Source organism: Pimephales promelas, chromosome 15 (genome assembly GCF_988280905.1).
Source record: "Pimephales promelas chromosome 15, fPimPro1.hap1.1, whole genome shotgun sequence".
Classification (NCBI taxonomy): Eukaryota; Metazoa; Chordata; class Actinopteri; order Cypriniformes; family Leuciscidae; genus Pimephales; species Pimephales promelas.
In genome coordinates, this window is record NC_142783.1 from 17,318,582 (window position 1) to 17,341,698 (window position 23,117).

A 23,117-nucleotide genomic window follows, 5' to 3' on the forward strand; every position below is an offset into this window, starting at 1 on the left:
CTACACTTCATGATTTTGGCTGACTGAGTGACACCTTCACACTTTAAGGTTTTCTCAAGTTTTGTCATTTAAACTATCTATCTATCTAGTTGGCATTTCTATACACTTCACATGCACTCTTTAAAAAAATTAAAAAAAAAAATGCTCACATCAGCAGACCAGACCAATGTAATGGACTTTGTTTGCTTGCCTCCAAAAAAGTTGTGAATCATATAGTAAATCTTGTAGGAGCTAGCTATTTTAACAAGCCCTTGCCACTTTTGAGTGTCTACGTTCTTAACTCTATAAACAGACTGTGGTGAAACTGAGGCACACAATATTCAAATAATTCATTATTAGCTCTTTATTAAACTTTTTAACCAGCAAAAGCTGCCACAACTCAGTTTAAGGATGCTATGCTAGATATTCGGCCTTTACTGTACGTGTACAGTAAAACAAATCAACCCCTTCACAACAGCTTTGCAGCAACACCAACTTGGACTTGGTTGGTGTCAAGTCCAAACTCAGTGTTTTCCATCAGAGATGGACTCATTCTCTGACGTACATAGACAACCTGTCCGATTAGGCTAATGTGAACCTGTCCATGGCTAGTTGCTCAGAGGAACCTTCCGGCTCTCCTGAGGCGTCTCTCCCACACATGACTAGCATTTGCCACTGCATCCGTTACGCAACCATATTTCTGGAAAATCTCTCATTACACTGTAACCATGCAGATGATTTTTTTCAATCTATACTATGACATATAGAACGTTTGACACAAAAATGGTGCATTTTCTACCTACACTATACATTAAATATTTGTGCCTATATTGAGATTATACACCTTATATACAGTATGTTTTCCTTTATAAAATAACAAGTTTGATCATCACTCAACGATGTAAGAGCCCAGCAAGATTTTTCATCACACTGTGGGTCCATGCTGAGTCACATCTTTCTCATCTGTCATTCAAAGCATTGGGGGAGGGCTATGATAGGCTCCTCCCACCCCAGCTTCATTCTTCTCACTGTGGGGCAAGAATAATGGAAGCAATTAGCTATAGAAGAGGTCAAGAAGGAATCCCCAGAGAGCTGTAGTCATTAGACTAGCCTGTCTCTTGTCATTTTCAATATGCTCACCCCACAGTACTACAACAGCCTTCGCTACAGAAGCCGCCATATCAAACCTCAATTGTGTGCTAATTCCCTCTAGAGTTGTGTTTCAATACGTCCAGCATAGCGTGTGATGCACAGGTCTGACATTTGTACTTTCGTACCATTTCGCCTCACTGTCCTTTCTCATTTTTGTCATTTTGTTTCTGCTGGTGCGTTCACGCAGTTGACCCAGTTTGTCCTTTCTGAAATGATCAGATAATCAGAGTTTTGTCTCTTTTTTTTTTGTGCGAGCTTATCTAAAGCCACAGATGACTGGGAGCACATATCAGCCAGTGCCTGTGATGGCCTGATAACACAGTGTGACCTCTGACCTCCCGCTGAGCAGCCGGAGCCATTATTGTGCATCACTGTAATCACAGTCAGCTGAGACTGCCGCAGAGGAGATACACAAACAGAGCCGATGCCGGTGTGAGCGGCCCTCAAAACAACTAAAGCCTGCCCGCTGACTGACCAATGAAGACATTTAGACCATAACACATTTAGATGTGCAGAACCAAATAAGTAAAACAAATTGTAAAATAAAAATTCTAAATAAATAAAAATATATTTTTATATTTTGTACACACTTTTAAAATGGCAACTCAATGACAAAATTAACTACAATAATATTATATGATATAAAATATATTATTTTAATATATAATTTATATACAATTATATAGAATTATATAATACTATATAACAAGTAGAAATACACTGTAAAACAATTGTTGATAAAAATGAAAATTAAGTTTAGTCAACTCAAATTTCCAAGTTGTCTCTCAGTACAACTTCACATTTCAAGTTGACTAAACTTATAATCAAGGCAGCACAAACACTTCCTGAGTGGGGCTTTTGTAGTTTCTAGGATGCTCTAAATCGTTACTAGGTAGTTGCTAGGTACTTAACTCCCTAAATAAATATGGCTCAGATTCCTTCAGCAATATTACTCTGTGGAATTTTGTACTCATTTTATTGCCTAATAGGTGAAAACTCAATCCAATCGCTAGAAAAGTACAGCAGTACACTCTCCTCAACCTAAGCAACAACAACCTACTGTAAGCTGTTGGCATTAGCTTTAAATTTTGGTTTTAGCCTTTGATAAACTACTCACCGACCCCACAGAAACTAATAGCATAACCAAAGTGATCAATCAACTATAAATGTGTGAAACATTCAGAATTAAGCAGATTTATGTATGAATGCTTCCTAAAGTGTAAGTTCATTGCGGTCTAAATCTTAATAATAAATATAAGGGGTTTGTGTGTGTCAATAATATAAACAACCTCAGATATCTCGGATGGCTCAAAGATAACTCACTATATAGTGGTAAGACACATGCACTGAATCAAAAGAAGAGAAGTCTGGGCTTACTGCACTAAAATACATAACTGTGCATCTCACAGAATTTACAGATAAATACAATAGTTTTCTTTTAAAGCCCATTAACATTTTTATAGTAAACTGAGTCTTTCATTATTCTTTCAGAGAAATTCTTTCTTTGCGGACCGTCATTATTCATATTCTCTTGAAATTGGCGGTCTTAATTACACAAATACAAAAACTTGTTTCCCAACATAACATGCCAACAATTCAGCATACCTGTTTTAATGCTAACTAAATTTGTTTTCCAAAAACTTTTAAATTACTTTGAAATCCACCTGAACATTTCCGTTGTCATCAAGAGGGGAAGGTTTTTTTTTTTTTTTTTTTTTTTTTTTTTTTTTTGCGATACAATGCAACTGATTACATTTTGAGAAAAAGCGCATAGCTGTAAATAATCAACAAGACATGCACTATATATATATATATATATATATATATGTATGTATATATATATTTTTTTTTTCATCAAGGATACATTAAACTGATCAAGTGACAGTAAAGATATTGTAAAAATGTAATGAGCACCAGTTTTCAAAATTGATTATAAGAAATATTTCTCGGGTAGCATATTAGAATGATTTCTGAAGGATCAGAAAATCAGCTTTCCCATCACATAAAATTATATTTTATAATATACTGAAGCAGAAAATTGTTATTTTATATGCCAATAATATTTCATAATATTTGTGATTTTACTGTATTTTTGATAAAATACTGTAAATGCACCCTTGGTGAACATGAGACTTAAAAACTTTTTTTTTAATCTTTCTGACCCCAAACTTTTGAACAGTAATGTATATCAAATGATCCATCATAAAAAAAAAGCATGGTTCTTGGTTCTTTTGTTTTAAAATTTTTATAAATATTATCGGCCAAATACAATGTATATCACCACAATACAAAGACCCCAATAACTTATAGAGCATAGTTCCAGAGATTCATCTCTCTTCCTTCAATCATACTGGATTTCAGACTCATTTGAAAGACAATTTAGTGTTAACCTGTCCAGAAACTAATTAACCTATAAACTCTGTGACTTTATATTTAAGAGGTGATCAAGATGCACTCAAAACAAAAGTCAACTGAACTCAGGATTGAATTTGTGCTCTCACGTTTGTCACCTTCTCTTTTCCCCCTCCACCACAATCCACAAATAAAGAGTGACGAACCACTTAAGTCTGTCCCTTGCTATCGCCTGTTCTTTTGTGAAATTATAGGGGAAGCAACAAAGAAAGAGGAGCTCTCTCCCACGCTGAGCTCCGTTGGAGACAGGGCAGCTGAAATGTGCGTGTCATTTTCTGTCCTAAAATCAGAGAATGTTCCAACACAGGCAGACCTGCAGATGCAGCTCTTTTCTTGAGATCTTGAGAACTCGTCAAACCGGAGAAAACGTGGGGGGTTAGGACAATACAAGAGCATTTTACACGAGTGACACCTCACAGTGTGTCCCAAACCACCAGCACACACACACTCAGAGTAAGACAGAACTTCTCTCAGCGGTCCACCTCCAAAGCTTTATAATTCACTTCCATTGGCTCAGATTTCTGTAGCTGCTTGTGATTCCAGCTACCAGATTTCACAAAGAGTGAGAGCCCAGAAGCCGTGGACACATGAGAAATGGCTGCATATACATGTGAAGCTAACTGGTCAAATGCCTTAAGCACTTGTCTTACATTAGTAACAAGTTTCAAATTGATAAAATAAACTAAAGCTTATAAAGAATTAACAATTAACATTACTTATATAGAATGTGGTAATCTAGATCAATATTAATTATTAGAGCCCGACCGATTAAGGATTTTGAAGACTGATAACGATACAAATATTTTTGGATTTTAAAATCCGATATTCCGATTCAGATTTTGTCATGCTTATTTGAGTTAAGAGAACTGATGGGGGGGTTCTTTTAATTGTTATTTAAGCAATGTATGTATCGTTCGTGACCAACTCAACGATACAACTATACAACTCCAACACTCATGACATGGTTCAAGCGTGTTTCGTCCATTTTTATTTTATTTTTGAAATATCCATTTATCGGCCATTATAACTGCCGATACCGGTAGTTTGGAAAATGCCTAATATCGGCCGATAATATCGGTCTGCCGATATATCGGTCTGGCTCTATTAATTATATAATTATAATATTTGAATATATTTTGTAACATTTCAAAATTTCAAAAATTCAACATGATTAATTGAAATGAATTAAGTTATGTGAACTTGGCAAGTCCACATACCTTTTTTTTTTCCATTACACATGAAGTTTAATTCATCTTAAAGCAATGGGTTTCCTCACTTTTTTAAGTTAAGTCAACTGATCTCTTTTTACATTGAACGATGTAGTCAGCACGCATGAAGATGAATGAGATTCAAAAAACAAAACAGGCGTAAACACTAAACACGCTTGATAATAACACAAACCACAAAATGCTTAAACGATAACTGACTAAGAACAATTGAAACTCAGGGCTATATAAACAGGGACAAAGAAAAGTCAACTAGACATATGGAACTAATACGTAATTAATGAGGCCAGTAACCAATGAAACTGATACTAAACAGAAACTAAATCAGTCAATAAGTTATTTGTACACAAAACAATACTGTCAATATTTAAATCTACATTTCATTGTTTAAACAAACATATGTGTGCAAGAACTACACTTTATATATGAATACCTACTATTAACTAATGAGATCATGTCCAAATGTTGATCACTATTTCACACCATCATGTAGTACTGAATAAAATCACAATCCTCTGCTTTGATAAGATTCCAAGTGAAAAACACAGAATCTCCTGGGAAACATGTCACAGGGGTCTTGTTTGCCTTGTCAGCCCCATCACAGTCACATTCTCTTACTTCTTTTACCTTTATCCCTCTCTCTCTCTTTCTCTGAGGTCTCAGGGACAGGTGACGAGCATCTTCAAGTGCTTCCTCTAAGAGCTTTCATAAGAGGGGCCACAGCAGTTGAAACCCCTAGCAAGGAGAAAGGCAGAGACACAGGAGAGAATTGATCACGCCTGGTCTGGCATTAACCGCCACAGTGCCCAGCTCTCACAAATCCAATTCATCTAATTGTGCAACAATTGCTCACGATAAAAGACCATCTTGAAAATCAAGCTCTTGCCAGAGTGACTCCACAAAAGACTTCTTTTTTTTTCTTTTTACACACTTCTTAAGACTTTTCTCTGAGGTACCTGCTTCTATGTGAGGCGCTGCGAATAAAACATAACATATTGTCGGTGATCTCAACAGCTAATTTGCCAAACTCTCTATAGACTGCGGAAACTCCCCAAGGAAGGTGTTACTCATTTTTCTGGCAGTCTGCAAGCTTGTGAATCTCTCGGCTGAGGGCTGAAACTCCGCTCGTAACGTCTGACAGGCCTCTCATTCACACGCCGGCTCGGAAACGACACCGCAAGCCCTCGGGGAGCTCACTCGCATACCCAGACTGGGAAAAGTGAGGCTCCCAAAGGCTTCCAATCACCAACCGCATATGCCATGACATACATTACCCTACTGGTGCAGCGATGACAGTCCAGACTCCTTGCGGCCATTACATCACTAGCTTCCTGCAAAGAACTTGGGAGTAAAAGCATCATGACTTGGAAAGGTTGCAGGCAGGGGTAATTGCATGACGCAAGCAATTATAACACTCAAGCATGTCCCGAAGAACGAGGACATCTGCAAACATTTCGTAAGGCCTGTATGGGCAGCTATAGAGTCAGGTCTCGGTTTCAAAAAAACAATCGTGAGGGCTGTGCGCTTCTGCAGCCTGAGGGGACAGAGTGATGAACACTGACGTTTTTACAAGGAGCGTTTAAGAGGCAAATGTTTCATCTGGGAGGTTTAAAAGCAAATTAACTCAGATCTCTAGCCCTGGGGCAACTGGCTAATTTGATTTGGTGTGGAGGTGGGCGAAGCTAGCATTGCTACTGAGTAGGAACAGTACTAGGACCCAATTTAAGTTAAAATGTTCATGTTTTTAGAAGTCTCTTCTGCTCATCAAGGCTGAAATTTATTCGATTAAAAATACAACAACAAAAAACTGTAATATTGTGAATACTCTGGCCTTCGGTTTCACATGATCCTTCAGAAACATGCTCACGAAACATTTCAAATTATTATCAGTGCTGAAAACAGTTATTTACATTTTTTATATATATACTTGTGTAATTAATCAACTGAGGAACTTTCATGATGATGTCTATTATTTAAAAATTTTACCCTATTCACCTGTCGTGTCTCGCCTTAAATTGTAATTCTAATTCTAATCCAGACATGAAATTCTGATTACCACGTCGGTGTTCACCCCAATCGACATCAGGAAAGACGGCCGCCATCAATAAACATTGTATAGAACAGTATGGAGCCGCATGGTACAGCGAACTCATTTACAATTCAAAGAGCTTTGTGTTCAGCTGTGTGTTCTGGAGGATGTTTCCTATCTGCCTGCTTTCAAGTTGTATGCAGTAATTTTAAAGATGTTTGGCAGGAATAATAAGAAGGTTTCTTACACAACTGCATATGTATAATCACGAGCAACATCCTCTTTGTGATGATGAGCACTACAATGCTGCCTCTGCTGACACTATAATGGCTGTGGTGAGCTCAAATTTCTCCTGCGTCTCTGAGGTATAATTAAAACATGTTGAAATATATATATTTTTTTCCAAACACTGACATGCCATAGAAACTAGCCACAAGCTGCTCTTCTCAGGGCTCCAAAATGGCATAAAAGCAATATAAAACACCATATGACAATATTCCAGAATATTCCATTTCTTTTAAAGCTATAAGATCGCACTGGGGGAGTAACAGAGCAAAATTTACCAAAATTTAAATTTAGACAAGTTCACACTACAGGATTTTAAGCCCGATTTGCAAATCGCTGAGCTCGCGACAGGTCAGGGTGTTATCGCGTGCAAATCGCGGGGGATTTAGACCTCCGTAAGACCTTCGTTCGTCACAAATGAAGATATTTTTGATTAAATTTGAGAGGTGGATCGCTGCTACATAGGCTGCCTAAGGGATCGAAACTTGACTGCCCAGAAGGTCAATGAAATTTTTTTTTTTAATATTCCATGTGACTACAGTGACTCAAGTTTTTTAGTGTGAAAAAAACAAACAAAAAAAATAACTTTATTCGACTACTCCATTTCTTCCTTGTAGGCCTGAGACGAGAGTTCAAGAGATTTACACGGCGCATGCGCGAGAATTGCAATCTTCTTCAACTATTTCAGTTCAGTTCTTGCGCATGCGTCGTGGAAATCTCTCAAATTTAATCAAAAATATCTTAATTTGTGTTCCGAAGATGAACGAAGGTCTGACAGGCTTGGTACAGCTTGGGGGTGAGTAATTAATGACTTAATTTTCATTTTTGGGTGAACTATCCCTTTAAGCTCACTGCATTATAGAATCAGTCAGATTATGAGCACCTGCGATTATGACAGAGTTGTTAACATTTGTGCTTCACATATCACCTGGGGAGAGCTAAACTATTTCATGGATGCATTGAAACTTTGGATGTCTCAGAGAGTATGACATTTTAGGTTTAAAATGTGAAAAATCAAGAAATTGCATGTCAGCATGCAGCTATTGAACGATACCATACAAGAACGCATGAAAAGTGCCGTAATTAGTCATTACTTGTGCAGCTAAGTGCATAACCTCTTTTCAGTCTACTTCAGATCTGAACATTGAGCCAGAAATTTCAGCCTTCCCGTAGAAACGGATCAGAGTAACAAGCCTAGAGCAAAAATTCAGAGTATTTGAGGAGGCAGAGCCCTTTTGCAGGGGAAATGAGAAGATGCCTTTGACCTAAACACAGAAAGCTTGGAAATGACAGCCAAGCCGTAGAATGTTGTGATTGTTTAGGATGTTAATTACACCGAAATAAGCTGTAAAACAAGCCACAAGACTCTGCTCAATGAATAGGGAAGTAGGCACAGCTGGGATGCTTATAATCAGAGGCAGAGTTACAAAAAAAAAAGAAGAAGAAGAAGAAGAGGAGATCAGTGCTTTGGAGATTAAATATTATCTTTTCACAGCACTAAATAAATCAACTTCTCTTGCAGCTTCATTCACTCACACTGATGAGTGTCTCACATAACTGACTTTCATCCAAGTTACCTGCCTTCCATTTGGCATGTTTCAGTGTTGATTTGAAGCTAACTTTGCACGCATGCAAAGTTGCTTGATAACATAACTGCAATAACGTAATAGAAAAAGTGAGGGTACGCTTCTGACAATCTCAGACACATAAGCCTAATCATACATCTCACCATTCTGTTGCTGTACTGTAGCTGTGGATTGATGGATCAGGTAAATCACTGAAAATACTGACCATATGTGTTAAAAAGGACAAGTTGACCCAAAGATATACATTTTGCCATCATTTAAATCACACTTATGTCATTCCAGTCTGCATGACTTTTTTCAGTGGCACACAAAGGAAGACATTTTCAATACATGGAGATTTCCGGCTTCAAAAAGGACATAATATAAAATTATAATTATAATTCTCTTGCAGCTTCATTCACTCACACTGATGAGTGTCTCACATAACTGACTAAAAATTAAATAAAACCTTAAATATTTGAATATCTGAAAAAAAATCCACAGATGTCGCCATATAGGTTTTGAACAAAATTAGGGCAAGCACATGATTTTCATGAATATTCCTTTAAAATGTATTTACCCGTAGAGAAGTGAGAAATGGACGTTAGACATTTATTCTACACTTTTTGGCATTGAGATCCAAAAATCTGCCCAAAGGCTCAAAGAATCAATGGAACAAACATTTATTTTCAAAGATAAGATATAATCGTATATCAAAGGAGTTCCCCAATTTACAAGCAAAACTAATTCCTGGATATTTACTGAAAGTGTATCCTCAAAGAATATGAAAGGTTAATTGGCTTTGAAATAAAGTTTGAAACAGAATAAAAGGTTTCGTTAGAAAAAAAACAGCTCAAAAGCAATACCTACTCAATTAAAACAAAATATATAAATAAATGTAAAAAAAAAAATGTTCCTAATAATAAGATGATAACTTTAACACAGCTATAAAACAATTCAACAATGTTATGCATAGTCTGTAGGTCTTCTATTTCAATGTTTTTGTAAGGTTCTGCTTGTAAAAGTGACAAAGTTGCCTAGCTAGTTAAGACTACAAATCAAGTATTCGCAAATGTGAATTCTCCCCAGCAATCACACATTATATACTGTAATCGAGACCTATTTTGTGTTTTGTTTTCGTTTGTTTGGCGCTCACATGAAATCCATTTACGATAAAAGACGACGTGATTCCACGTAACATGACTGAGGTTTGTAGACAAAAGCCTTTAAAACGCTCTTGCACGCGTACCATTACAATCATTGAAGCTAATGCAAAAGAAACAGTAATAGGGAACAACTTTCAACAGTCGACCGGTTTGGCATCAGACCAGTCTCACAAGAAAAGGATATGCAATCACTTTTAGCAGTGTTATGGTCCTATTCAGAGCAGTGTGTTGGGTGGATGAATGGCTTGCTAATGGAGCAGATATTCATGCTGAGGAGATGGAGAGATAACATTCTGCTGTGGGGCGTATGGGAGAGAAACGCTGGTGAGTGAGATAATGCAGTGTTTATGGTAATATTTTAATCTCTTATCGTGCTAGAGGAGAAACCCAGAGGGTATTTATCAGCTTTTGAACTAACGCACCACTGCTTTATTCATTTTTATCATCTTTAAAAAAAAAATCTATTTTCCCATTTTTGTGGTGCCCTATCAGAAGCAACAAGAGATGGATTTTGCTTCCGTTCTTTGCTCTCTCTTTCAAGTGATTGATGTGTTATTTCATTTCATTTTTATAAATGTCAGCAGTCAAAGACAGTTTTGTGATATGAAAAAGACCAATTGAAATAAGATTGTGTGAATTACCTCAGTGTTTCTCAACTGGTGGGTCGCAAGACCGTTTTGAGAGCGCAGACAAAAAAACAATGGCTGCGTCCAAAAACGTAGGCAGCTGACTTGTTGCCTCGTTGCCTTATCAGGCAATGACTTTGTAGGCATACTCACGAAAGTATACCTCACAAACTGATTTCAGACAGACTTCTGAGGAAACGCATAATGGTTTAATGAACTAAGGCAAAATAGCTTTAGTGATAACTAAGCAAATATTAATTTCTCATTAGAAATTACACCAGAAGTTAAAAACGTAGGTCAAAAACATACATATACATACAAATTTACTACCAACCGCAACTTTCAATTGCTATCTTTCTTTTTTTTAGCTCAATTATCACAGAATGGAAAACACAGTACTATTGTGCGATATCAAAGGCAGCAAAGGATAAATCTGGTGTGTTCAAGACATGTAATGTCAACACACATGATTGTCAAGTCATAAATATGACTGGGAAGCTTGGAATTTTCTTTATGAGTTAGGGGAGTGTCACAAATAATTATAGCCACAATAATTATAGGCAATTAGCAATGACATTGTCAGGCTTTTTTATTAATAACAAAATAAGCTAACTTCCTGCACAAAATATAATGGCATTTTAATATAACAATATTAATATGTAACGATAAATCCCATAGTGGCTTCATTAATGAATAAAAAAGCATTAAAAAGCAAAACAAGATACACATTTTGTTCTTCATTAGAAGGACTGTTTAAAAACCTTACTGTAGTTTTGTGCAGTTCATTTAGAGAAGGTAGCCTATGTTTTTTTTTTTTTCTGAAGCAAGACTTATTTTGAAAGATGTGCGTGAAAGCTGCTGACACTTCGGTCAGACGCAGTTTAAGTAAATAGTGAGAAAAATGTGTTGTCCTAATTCAGTATCTGCGGTCAGATGAGATAAAGGCTGCATCCGAAAATGGATGGATGTATTCGGAGGATGCACTCCAAGGTGGGAAGGCATCAAGGCACTTCCAAATCCAATCTTAGCTTCAATTCCTATCTTGAAATACCTTCATCTGATAAATTCTTTAAGGCAGCACAGATGTATTCTTCGCAGCCTCTGATATCCCACAATTCTTTGCTTTCTATTCTGAGACAATTGAGACGAAAAGATAAATAATGATAGCATCTGAAATTTGCAGCTGGTGGTCAGTTTGTGTGTAAATGTATATTTGTGAGTTTTACAATTCTGATGTAGTTTCTAGCTATAAATTACTATTGTAGTAATTACATATTTGCTTAGTTATCACCAAACTTTATTTTGCTGTAGTTCATTAAACTGTTACACTGCCTCAGAAGTATTTCTGAAATTGCGTCAAGTTTCGTGAGGTATCTCCGTGCCCAAACGCTGTCTACAAAGTCATTCCCTGCAATTCAGCTGTCTAGTTTTCGGACGCCGCCAATAAGGTTGTTTGAGTTGAAGTGACGCTGCGCAGACCGATCAGAGTATGACATCAAAGTACGTAAACATCTATCAAAAACGATAGATATGTGCAGTGCTGATTCAAGTTCGAACACACCTGTTGTCAGATTATATATCAGTGCCATTATTATTAAAATGCTATTTTCGTAACTTGCTACAAAATAAAAGTCTCTCACCTCATAAAAAAACAACTTTCCTATCCTGTCAGCCGTTAGACTGTGCTCATATAGCTCAGTCATCAATTGCTTGTGCAAATGTAGCAGTGCACAATGTATATCACTTCATTATAAACAAAGCACGAAAGAAATTATGAGCGTGGAACATCGTAGATATAGTTAGTTAAGTCGTGAAATTACCCAAAAGTACCAATAAATTACGTAACCGGTGTCGTGTGCTAGCTGGGAAAGATTTGCATGTATGATGTTCATTGTATTCATCAGGAGCAGTTTCCATATTTACCATGATAACTTGTTTCCATAACCCCAAAAACTTTAATTTCACTTGGTGTTATTCTGTATATTTTTAAATGACTCTGGTGGCTCATACCAACCAACTTTATTGTTTTAGCAAAAACTAGTTTGGGACTGCTACCAAAGCCTTACCTGCTTATTCATCAGCATTAGTTGTATTCTTACAATCTTACAATCATAAACTCTACAAAAACTCCTTTGAGTTAAGTACAAAAAAGTCAAATAAACAACTCAGTCACCACTACTACACAATTTTGAAGTATAAAATGTGTCCTATTTACTCATAAACAAACTGCAAAAGCGTTCATCATGAAAGTCTGAAAAAGTTGTTTCTGTGTTTGTTTTCACAGAGAGTGAGGAACAGTCTTCGAGATGCACCACAGAGCAGTGCAGTAGGGTCTTCTCTTCAGAACCGAGTGGACAGATTGTCGAGTCATTTCTACGGCACACTCCAGATTCACACTGTAGGACCACATATGCCACCACAAATGTTACAGTTCCGTTTCGTTTCTCATTTTTTATGACTGACTAATAAAAAAAACTTGGCTGTTCGCTTTATAATGAAAAGGCACATATGTACTATATTGGCAGCAAGGATGCAGATTTCTACAACTTAAGTGGTAGAGCAGCATGTCTAATACATCTATAGCAGCACACCACAAGAAAAACAAGTCCAAATTTAAATAAATTAGATTAAAAGACTACATACTACAAAATAATACTTACACAAAAATATGCAATGTTAGTTACCCCATAGTCTGATTTACAAACACATAATGAGACAGTTCTTTAACAAATCTGTCAAAAAGATTTACAAACTGAAGTTATCATTTAGAATAAGTATAATAATGAATTAGTGAATTTGCAACAGTGGTTACTGAAATAGTGAAGTCTATAATTTATTCATATCAAAAATGTTTTCCAATGGGGGGAAATACACACACACAACTACATGGAAAATCAATAAAATACAAAAACAAAGAAACTCAATGCTTCGTTTATCATTATTTTTAGAAAACAAAGTGCCGATGCTAGAGTAAAGGGTTCGCCATGGAATGGCAGGGAATAACATGTGATTGTAGAGAACAGCCCATATGGATACAGGAAGCACTGGGACAGCCTGCATTCTGCGAGGGTGGCAAACCACTGAAGCAAAGAGGGCTGAGTCTGGATATTTGCAGGGTCCAACAAATTACCAACACCAAAGATGTCCAGCCACCCACTTGCTTCTTTACTATTATAAACCAATGCCAAAAAGACCACATGCTCTTTTCTCAGATCCTCATGCTAAGTATAGCTGTTTTTCAGCATTCTGTAGATTCATTGGGTGTTCTAAAAGGTCATGGATCAAATCGTGATTCAAATCTCAGTATAGAAAAACAACCCAACATTAGCATTTACAGTAATGCACTTACAATTGAAGAAACCGTGTGAAGCATGTAAAAGAAGAGAAGCTCTGTAATTTATTTTTACAAAAGAAAAAAGGACCAAATTAACCAAATTAAAAAGAACAGCAAAAAGAAAATAAAGAGTAAACAAATGATAGAAAAAGGAAGGAAGGAAGGAATAAAAAAGAATAAAAAAGGAATAAAAAAGGAATAAAAAAGAAAAGGAATAAAAAAGGAATAAAAAAGAAAAGGAATAAAAAAGGAATAAAAAAGAATAAAAGAACAACATAAGAGTTAGAATTACCAACAAAGGATTGAAAAATAAATGACAGAAGGAAGGAAGGAAGGAAGGAAGGAAGGAAGGAAGGAAGCAAGGAAGGAAGGAAGAAAGGAAGGAAGGAAGGAAGGAAGGAAGGAAGAAGGGAGGAAGGAAGAAGGGAGGAAGGAAGGAAGGAAAAAGGAAGGGAGGAAGGAAGGAAGGAAGGAAGGAAGTAGTGGTGCAGGGTGCTGGCAGGATGGGAACAGTGGGACAGCTGAGACACACCCCATATGATGCCACACATTCAGCACATCATTACAAGAGATGATGCACATTTACATGCTCCACTTGCCATCGTGTTATTGAGAATGAGGCAGCAGCGGTGGCGCTTTCCAAGAGATACACCCCCTTTCCACAGTGCGCACACACTCACAGGCCACTCCTAGGTTAGGACTCGCCTGCCATCTGTTGTTTAATGGTCTCCTGTAATGGATCCCTGCCCCATGAGCCCAGTCTTTTCTCTACGGGACAACTAGCAGACCTACAGGCCAGAGAGCTCACATTTCAATGGGTAGATCAGAGACTCATAACCTGGCTGAATATGAATGAAGTCACATGGTCCAGATTAGGCTTCAGTTGCATGGTGGACTCTGACAGGAATCCCATCCTAAACAGGGGTTTGTACACAAGAACCCTCAAATATGATGATCACCTTCTGAGGGACCTTTTTATAAGCAAGTAAGAGGGGAAATATATTTATTGATTTAAAATTGATACCTTTATGTAGTAAATTGATCAATGTGCCAGAAGTATTTTCTTTTAAAGAAATCACTTTTTAAGGGCTATACAACAAACGGCTTAGGAGCTTCTTCATGGGTTAGTGACATCACTAACCCTAAAAATGTACATAAACCCTGCCGCCGGGAACTCTATTTATATATTATCATGACATAATATGCTAATCAATGACTAGATGATTAACTCCACATCAGATACTGTAAATCCATCAACTAACCATTAAGAAATTTCCTGTTGGATTCTAAATGTTGTCACTTCTTCTTGAGTCTCTCTTTGTCCGATTTTGGTTTGAAGCTAACATTTTTTTATATATATATATGTGTGTGTCTGTGTGAGGTTGAAGCTCCGCCCTCTGTGCCGGCAGTAACAGCTAATTTGCATTTAAAGGGGCAGAAAAAAACAAACAAATTTAACATGCTACAAAACATATCTGTGGAGACTTAAGCTAAAACTTCACATACACACTCAGCGACTTATTTATATATTGTGAAAAGTGCATTATACCACCCCTTTAAAGAGCAAAATTGTTTTCGACATTAATAATAAGAATATATCAAATGGAAAAAAAATAATAACAGTTTGCTTAAATATAATACTAGGGGGAATACTTTAAACAAAACCCTGTCCTCCTCAAGGGCACAGCTGAGCTAATGGTACAGGAAGTTTGCAAAAGAATAGTAGGTGGGGAGTAAAAGCAATGGGAGAGCAGAGATGGGATCTATTTATACCAGGCTGACAGAGCGGTTAAGAACTTCATCTCGTAGCTCAGATGGCACGATTGCTCAACTGAGGAGGGATTTGACAAGAAGCTACGTGTCGATTAGGGATTATATTGCATGCTCCGCTGCAGAAAAAAGTGATGATGTGACCAAACAGTGACACTAAATATTGTGGAAGGGTCTTACAGAGAGATCCTATCTCTGGATTCAACATGAACCTGTGCGGGTGAGGATATTTATGAAGGTGATGTGTTTTTATATCAATGACAGCTTAAAGAGCATTTCTCTAGCAAATGGAAGAAAACTAGTGGAAACCTCAGATCGATATGTCAGTTTTTGCCAAAGCAGAGAACCGGAGTGGTGTAGTAGATAACAAATGTGCCCAACATCTCAGCCAAAACCCAGTCAGTCTCACAAAAGGTTAATATAGTCTATTTTGGTTAATGAGTGGCAGGGACGTTCTTGGGTTAACCAGCATATGGAAGAACTTTCAACATCTTATAGACCCAATCATCCATCAAGGAAATCCGCCAGTCCCTATTTAACACTTTGAAATAAGATAAGGATGATAATTCATGAAAATGGTATATTCATGTAATTTGCAAAAAGATAAGAATCACTATTAATAATTACTGATAATGAAGTTGCGTTAGTTCCCTATTGTGATGTATATATATATATCAGAGTGAAACCGCTTCTCGAAAAAAATTGATTTTGTCCACCAGGAATTGATTGGATCTTTGTGGTTTGCTATTGCTGTGATATCATATGAGTGACAGCCAGGTTGGCCTGCCCACGTACCGATGAACACATAATCAGAGAATAGATTAAAAGATTATGAGGGCACATGAATTTAAAAATAAATGATGTAAACAGATAAATCATTTATAAGAAATACAGCAATATTCCCCAAATTATATACGATTCGTCAATTTTCATTTCATGGCGATTTTAAGGCCGCAATATACAGTACTTCAAGCGAAATCGAAGAACGAACTAGCATGACATCATTTTGAACAAAATTAGGCCAAACTAAAGTTCAGTTGGAGCTTCAAGATTTCGAAACTGTATAGAAAAAAGTTTGGAACGACTATCATTGTTCCAGAGTTCATTGTTGTAGAGTTAAAATTGTGATGCTTTGAGCGCTGTTGAGCGGAATCAACACCCCTGATTGGCCATTGTGTTCACGCCCTCATTAGATATGTCTGTGATTGGCTACAATGATCAACGCACGGGAGTGTTTGAGAGCACACAGAAGTGTTTGAAGGTGTTTTAAAAAACGGGAGTAGGGGCGTTTGAAAGCACAAGCAGGTGTCTATCAACAAACCGGTCTGCTAACAGACTCCTCCTTTCAAACGCTTCCGTATGTATCTGTGTGCTCCAATGACCCCTTTAACAAACCCTGAAGGCTCTTGGTTCAGAGTCCTTGCTCAAATCAAGTCACATGTGCTTTCTTTTCCCCCCACCGTGGCCTCAAAACTAGGTAGTGTTGAGTAATTAGCTAAATTTTTCAACTGAACATGATAATTACTCTTGATAAATATTTGCATAATTGAACTACTAAGTGCCTTGTCCTTTTTTCAGTCCCTCTACCCAACCCTCCCTTAAAATGTGCTGGAGGTTAATGCTATTCGCCAGAACACAACATTCACACATTCTAGAAAGCCACACAATGCAAAAGGATAATAGCTGTTCTGTTGTTGTGGGCAGACAGGTATTATACATTAACAAGGCTAGAATAACAGTTGTGTACATAGCCATTACGGGACAGGGAATATATTACTAATTTAAAAAAAATTTAATAATAGAAAAATATAAATAGGCAATTGTAATAAAGTAACATTTAATATATATATATATATATATATATATATATATATATATATATATATATATATATATATATATAACATTAAAAAAATGTGTGTACTGCTGTTTATGTGAGTATATATGCATGTATGTATGCATGTATGTATATATACAAACAAATTCAGCAGCTTTCTAGTAGGCAAAGAGTGCATAAAGCAGAGGCTGGAAAGAATCTCATGAAATTAAAGAGATAGAGTGGAGGCAAGCTAAGAGGAAACCAAAACCAGTGTCTTTTTTCCTCCCCACACCTTTGTGATATTAATAATTCCTTATCTAAATGGATCCAGAGCCGCCCATAACAGCTTTTTGATTTTGTGTGAGACCATGCCAGGCCTCATAAATAAATATGAGGAGAGGTGGGGGAATTCTGGAATGCTGTAGTTTACCTCACCGTCTCGCTAAAAGCCCTGGCAGAGACTCTGTCTGACAGGTACTGCCAACCAGTCACGGCACAGCACATCGGATACTACAGCCCAGTGGCGTGAGGTAGACTTATGAAATGAAGTGGAAAAGATCCCTTTCCGGGTTTGTTTGTTTTTTTTTAGTCTGATGTAAACTTGTGTATATACTGTATATATATATATATATACTATATTTTAACTGTTTACTTTGTTTTTTAGTTTAAAGCATATGAACAAGATTTATCTTACACAACAAGGAAGGCATAAGTATTATAAAATATGTATAAAATTATACAATATTTTAATAACACTATTAAATTAAAATAATTAAATATAAAAAAATTGATAAAACCTAAGGTTTTATTAAAATAATAGTGATTTTTTTTTTTTTTTTACATAAATTTGCAGTCACCGGGGGAAGCCAGCGTTGCATTTTTAGTAAAATGTAACAAGTTAGGGTGCACAGACAAAACACTGTGACAGTCTTCTTGTTTGCTAGTGATGGAGGTAGCCAATCATCTGGCCAAATTTAGGGTTTAAATTTATGCATACAGGACAACAATGTAATACAATCGGAAATCTTTTTTCCTTTGCTTTTTTTCCTATATACAAACGACAACGTTGTCAAACCATTCCAGTTCAAATGGATCCGCAAAAAGTAATCATGTGATCTGCATGCCAGGCCACTAGTTGGCGATGTCACTCTGTAAAGAAACACTACACACCTATAGACTAAACACGTAAAACACGTGCGTATGACGTCTCCATTTTCACAAATTTGCGTTTACATAGTTTACACAGAGATAATATCTTTGGACTTTTTAAACCCAATTTCTTTTTAAAACCCATTTTCAAAAGTTTGTGTTTTTAATCCTCCAGATGTCACACGATTGGTCCGCGCACCGCTGCTTCGTCAAACACACCTAATGTATTCAGTGAATGTGTTTCTAGTTATGCGCATGCCCTCTAACTGAAAATAAAAATAGGATCCACCTTAACAAAATGTAAATTGTTCACTCTCGCAAACTGAACAAATGACTTTTTTGTTAAATTTACATTTGTCCAAATTGTATTTGCATCTCGGTGAAACGCGCACTTTTTATGCAATACACATGAAAAAATGTGGATGAAGTCCTTGCTACTAATAGAGTATTTAGTAATTCCATTTCTCGTAGTGTTTACGGTTTCATTTTGAACTGTTGATTTCCGTGAGAACACAAAACTACCCTTTTCTCCTCAAGTAATCTCCCCCGCTAAAGCCAGATGAATGATGTTCATTAAAAAGACTTGCGCTGACCTGACACAGAGCATTCAGAGATGCATTATTCTTACACAACATTAGGAGTGCAAGCCTCACCTAATCTACATATCTACACTCTCGCACACAGAGACTATAATGGAGTGAACGAGAGACAAAAGGAGAAAGCCACAGAATTGGGAGGACTTTTATTGTGAAACAGAGGCAGAGGGATTATTCTCCCGCCGTGCTGAGCCCAACGAGCCGTGACGGGTCCATCTCCAGTTCCCGACACACACAGCAGTGGTGTCTCAAATGCTTCTTACCTCACAACACACACACACACACACACACCCTAAACCTCTGCAAGCCAGTCGCGACCTGGATGGAATTACGTAATGTTGCAGCCAGTGCGGTTGTCATACAGCAGGAAGGGATGGGGCATTAGAGAGAGAGAGAGAGAATGAGAGATAGAGAGAGGGGGGAATGGGAGGCGGGAAGGCAATGAAGCAAGAAGTCAGACTGATCTATTAAAGCTAATAATTACAATAATAAAACTGTAAAGATGCAGTCATAACCCCAGAAGCATCACGAACAGGCGTAGCCCTCTCAAGGTCAGACAAGGGAGGGCCGCACTTTAACGCTTACCAGCTCAGAATCCGGCTGAGTGATTACAGGTTTGAATTGTCCTCGTTCAAGGTCATTTTGTCAAAACTGGCAAGTTATGTGACCTTGACCATACTTGAAATACTGAACAGCAACTGGATTTGCAATAGTCATAGTATGAGACAATGCACTATGGCAGAATGCATTAAAAAGATTTGATTTGTACATTTTGAAGAAAAACTCAACCGTGGTCAATAATGGTCAATAAGAGCCTATTATATTCAAACCTCTACTCTATGGCTTGGTACCTCCTTTAATGTAAGATGTTTCACACATTGCATCACCCCTTTAGGTGAAAGTCATACATTTGATCGCTGTGCAAAATAACAAAACGCCTCTCCTCAACAAGCCGCATCGCTTGAATGGCCTTGTTCCTCTGTTCCTGTGAGCAAACAGCCTGATATATACACACAACATTGGGACACAAGCTGATAAATGATTTGAACAGGTCATCTTCAGAGCAGAACAATTATCTCCACCAAAATTGAAATGCCTGTCAAAACATTCCTGAGCCGGAGCGCTTTCAGGAAGACTGCTCTGACAAGAGGCACAAAAGCGCTGACAGGAGAGGACAAGGGAGACCTCAGCTTCTCTCACGTGACATTAACCCTACCAACCCAAAAGGACCTCTAGACAATTATTGAAAAAGAGCTCCTGTCTTTCAAAAAGAGCAGCCAGCAATAATGACAGTATGTGATTTTGATTATTAAAGGGATACTCAACCGTTTTTTTTTTTTCATATTAAACTATGTTATTCACTTAACTAAGACGAGTTTATACATACCTCTGTCCTCTGTCGTGAAATATTTGCTAACATAGGTGTGTGTTTGCGTGGGTGAAGTAACTACTTAACTATATTTTTTACCCAGAAGTGACCAAAATTTGACTAAATCTCCAAAAACCTCTGTCCTCATTTGTAAATGTGGTATAAAAATAGACTAACTAAAGTTTTTTTTTTTTAAAATGTAAAAATGCAGAAAGTTTTGTGTGATAGGTAGGGTTAGGGTTGTAAGGGGATAACATATACATGTAAGGGGTTCATATATTCAATCACTTCACAATACAATACAAATCCAACAGAATAAAATCAAGACCGACCCAAGATTATTTCCATTTGAAGCATCTACTTGGTCATACCTCTTTTTTCAGGTCTTCTCGTATGACCTGCCTGATCTCCTCCATACTGCTCTGAGGCGCTCTGCTGTGCAGGATCTTCAGTGTGCTGGTGTACTCCTCAGGCAGGAGGTAGTCCAGGGCTCCCAGGTGCTGCCCTACTTTAATGAAGGTGCCTCTGTTCATACAACACAGGTCCCGGAGCCTTTCTGCTGAACGCCTGTGAACCTGAAGAAAAAGACACATTTAAACAAATGTTTCAATTCCTAGAGCAATTTCAAATTATTTATAACCTCTCATAATTCTCATTTACTGTAAATAACAACTGTTCAAAAGTTTGGGGAAAGCATTTTTTTTTTTTTTAAAGAAATGCATTCTTTCAGCAAGGATGGAGTAAAAGTAACAGTAAAGTCATTTATAATGTTACAAAATCAAAGAATCCTGAAGTTTCTACAAAAGCAGCACAGCTGATTTAACATAAGGTTTCTTGAGCATCATTAGCATGATTTCTGAAGGATCATGTGAAGACTGTAGAGAGATATTATGATGTAAATTCAAGTTTACCATCACAGGAGCCATTTAAATTTTAGAATTTAAAACCATAAAATATTACTGTTAGATCAAAATTTTTGATCAAATAAATATAGCTGTGGGTTCACATTTTGTTTTTATCTTACCGGCCCGAAACTTTTTAATGGGAGTCAATAAAATTATTAGTATATTATAATTCTTACGTATTTACAGTACGCAATACGCTAATTCACAATACATAAAGTCCCCAAGGTAAGTTATTCAGTGGTGGAATACCAGTGAATAATCGAGTAACGAATAAATTAGATAACATGGTAGTACAATCACACTTGGTTCTGTATGATTACCAGATTTGTAAAAAAAAAAAAAAAAAAACAAGGTGTTCCAAAAAAATAATGGCATTTCCATAGGATTCCATAGGATTTTCTGCAAGTGAATAGATTAATAATAATAATAAAGTTATTTTTAAGCCAATAAACAAAACAAAAAAAAAACAATTGTGAGAGAATCTAGAAGCAGCAAAAACACTATTATTAATTTGCTGTGAATTAGTAAGGACGAAATAAAGAATGGACAACATAACAGAAATTTATTTTGATTAGTTGCCTGCAACATTCATACCAGCGAAAAAAAGAAAGAAAAAAAAAACCTACACACAATGTTCCCTCCCGGTCATCTCATTTGTCTTAAATGCTGTTTAAATGGGACGTCATTTTTATGGGGGTCTTTGTGCCGTCCCGGCCCAACACCAGCTGGTAGAGTTGATAGTACTCTTGGAGGGACGTCCCTTTGGGACCTGAGCAAATAAACTGCCGTGAAATGAGCTCTCTTAACCCTCTCACCCTGACAAAAGACAGTCTTTTATGCTCCAAATGGGGCCACATATGAGGCTGGTCGACCCGATTCGAATCATACCTCAAAAGACAAAGGTCCACATGCACCTAATTATACTGGGTGGGGAGTCTATATATACGTGTGTCAGCATGTGTGTGCAGGGATTAAACTGAGCCAAAATAAACCGGAACATTTGGCACCTTAGTTCAAAAAATGTATACAAATTATTGGCAGTTTTGTCATTGAATTAATTTTTAATATGATCCAGTCCAGTTTTTGTTTTATCCAGTACAGGGACTTGTCTCCATGAGCAAATCCATTCGCCAAAAAAAAACAAAAAAAAAACATTAAAGCTCATCATATTAGGCATTATATATACGCACACACATCGTTACTGAAGAGAACTAAAAACATTAAACCGTGTTTACAATAAATGAACAAAAAAATGACAGTAATAGCAATCTATGAGACTTGGCTGATTGATGATCAAGCTGTGATGTATGTAATAGAAGGATATGAATGTTCTTTATGAAAAAAGGGAGGGGGAGTTGCTCTGTACATTGACTCCAACTATAGGAGTAGAGTTGTGGAAAATATGTCACTTGGAGAGTGTTACTGTAGAAATCGAGATGTCAGAGAGAATAAAAAAATCTGTGCCAGAGGGAATAAAAAACTATGATTATAAGTTGTGTGTATAGAGAACTCCGGGTTCTTATTGAAACGTTTACTGAAGCAATGGTGGAGTTATGACAGTTTTTGCAACCATACCATGCTGTAAGGGGACCAATAAAGACATACAGTACAAGTTCAATTAATAAGACAAAAAACTAAGAGTGCAATTAACTATTGCAAAGAAGATCTTATAAAACAAGACTGAAAGGAAGTTTATGTTAAAGATGTAGATGAAGCATATGATAAATTTATATTC

General features: G+C 36.9%; 1 protein-coding gene across 1 annotated transcript in view; it reads right to left on the minus strand.

The window, feature by feature from the left end:
* Nucleotides 1-23,117, minus strand: part of adck1 (aarF domain containing kinase 1) — a 126,802-nt gene that overhangs the window by 63,569 nt on the left and 40,116 nt on the right. The window contains exon 4 of the mRNA XM_039671164.2: nucleotides 20,849-21,052. Within this exon, the coding sequence (XP_039527098.2) occupies nucleotides 20,849-21,052 (204 nt within the window). The remainder of the gene's footprint in view (nucleotides 1-20,848; nucleotides 21,053-23,117) is intronic.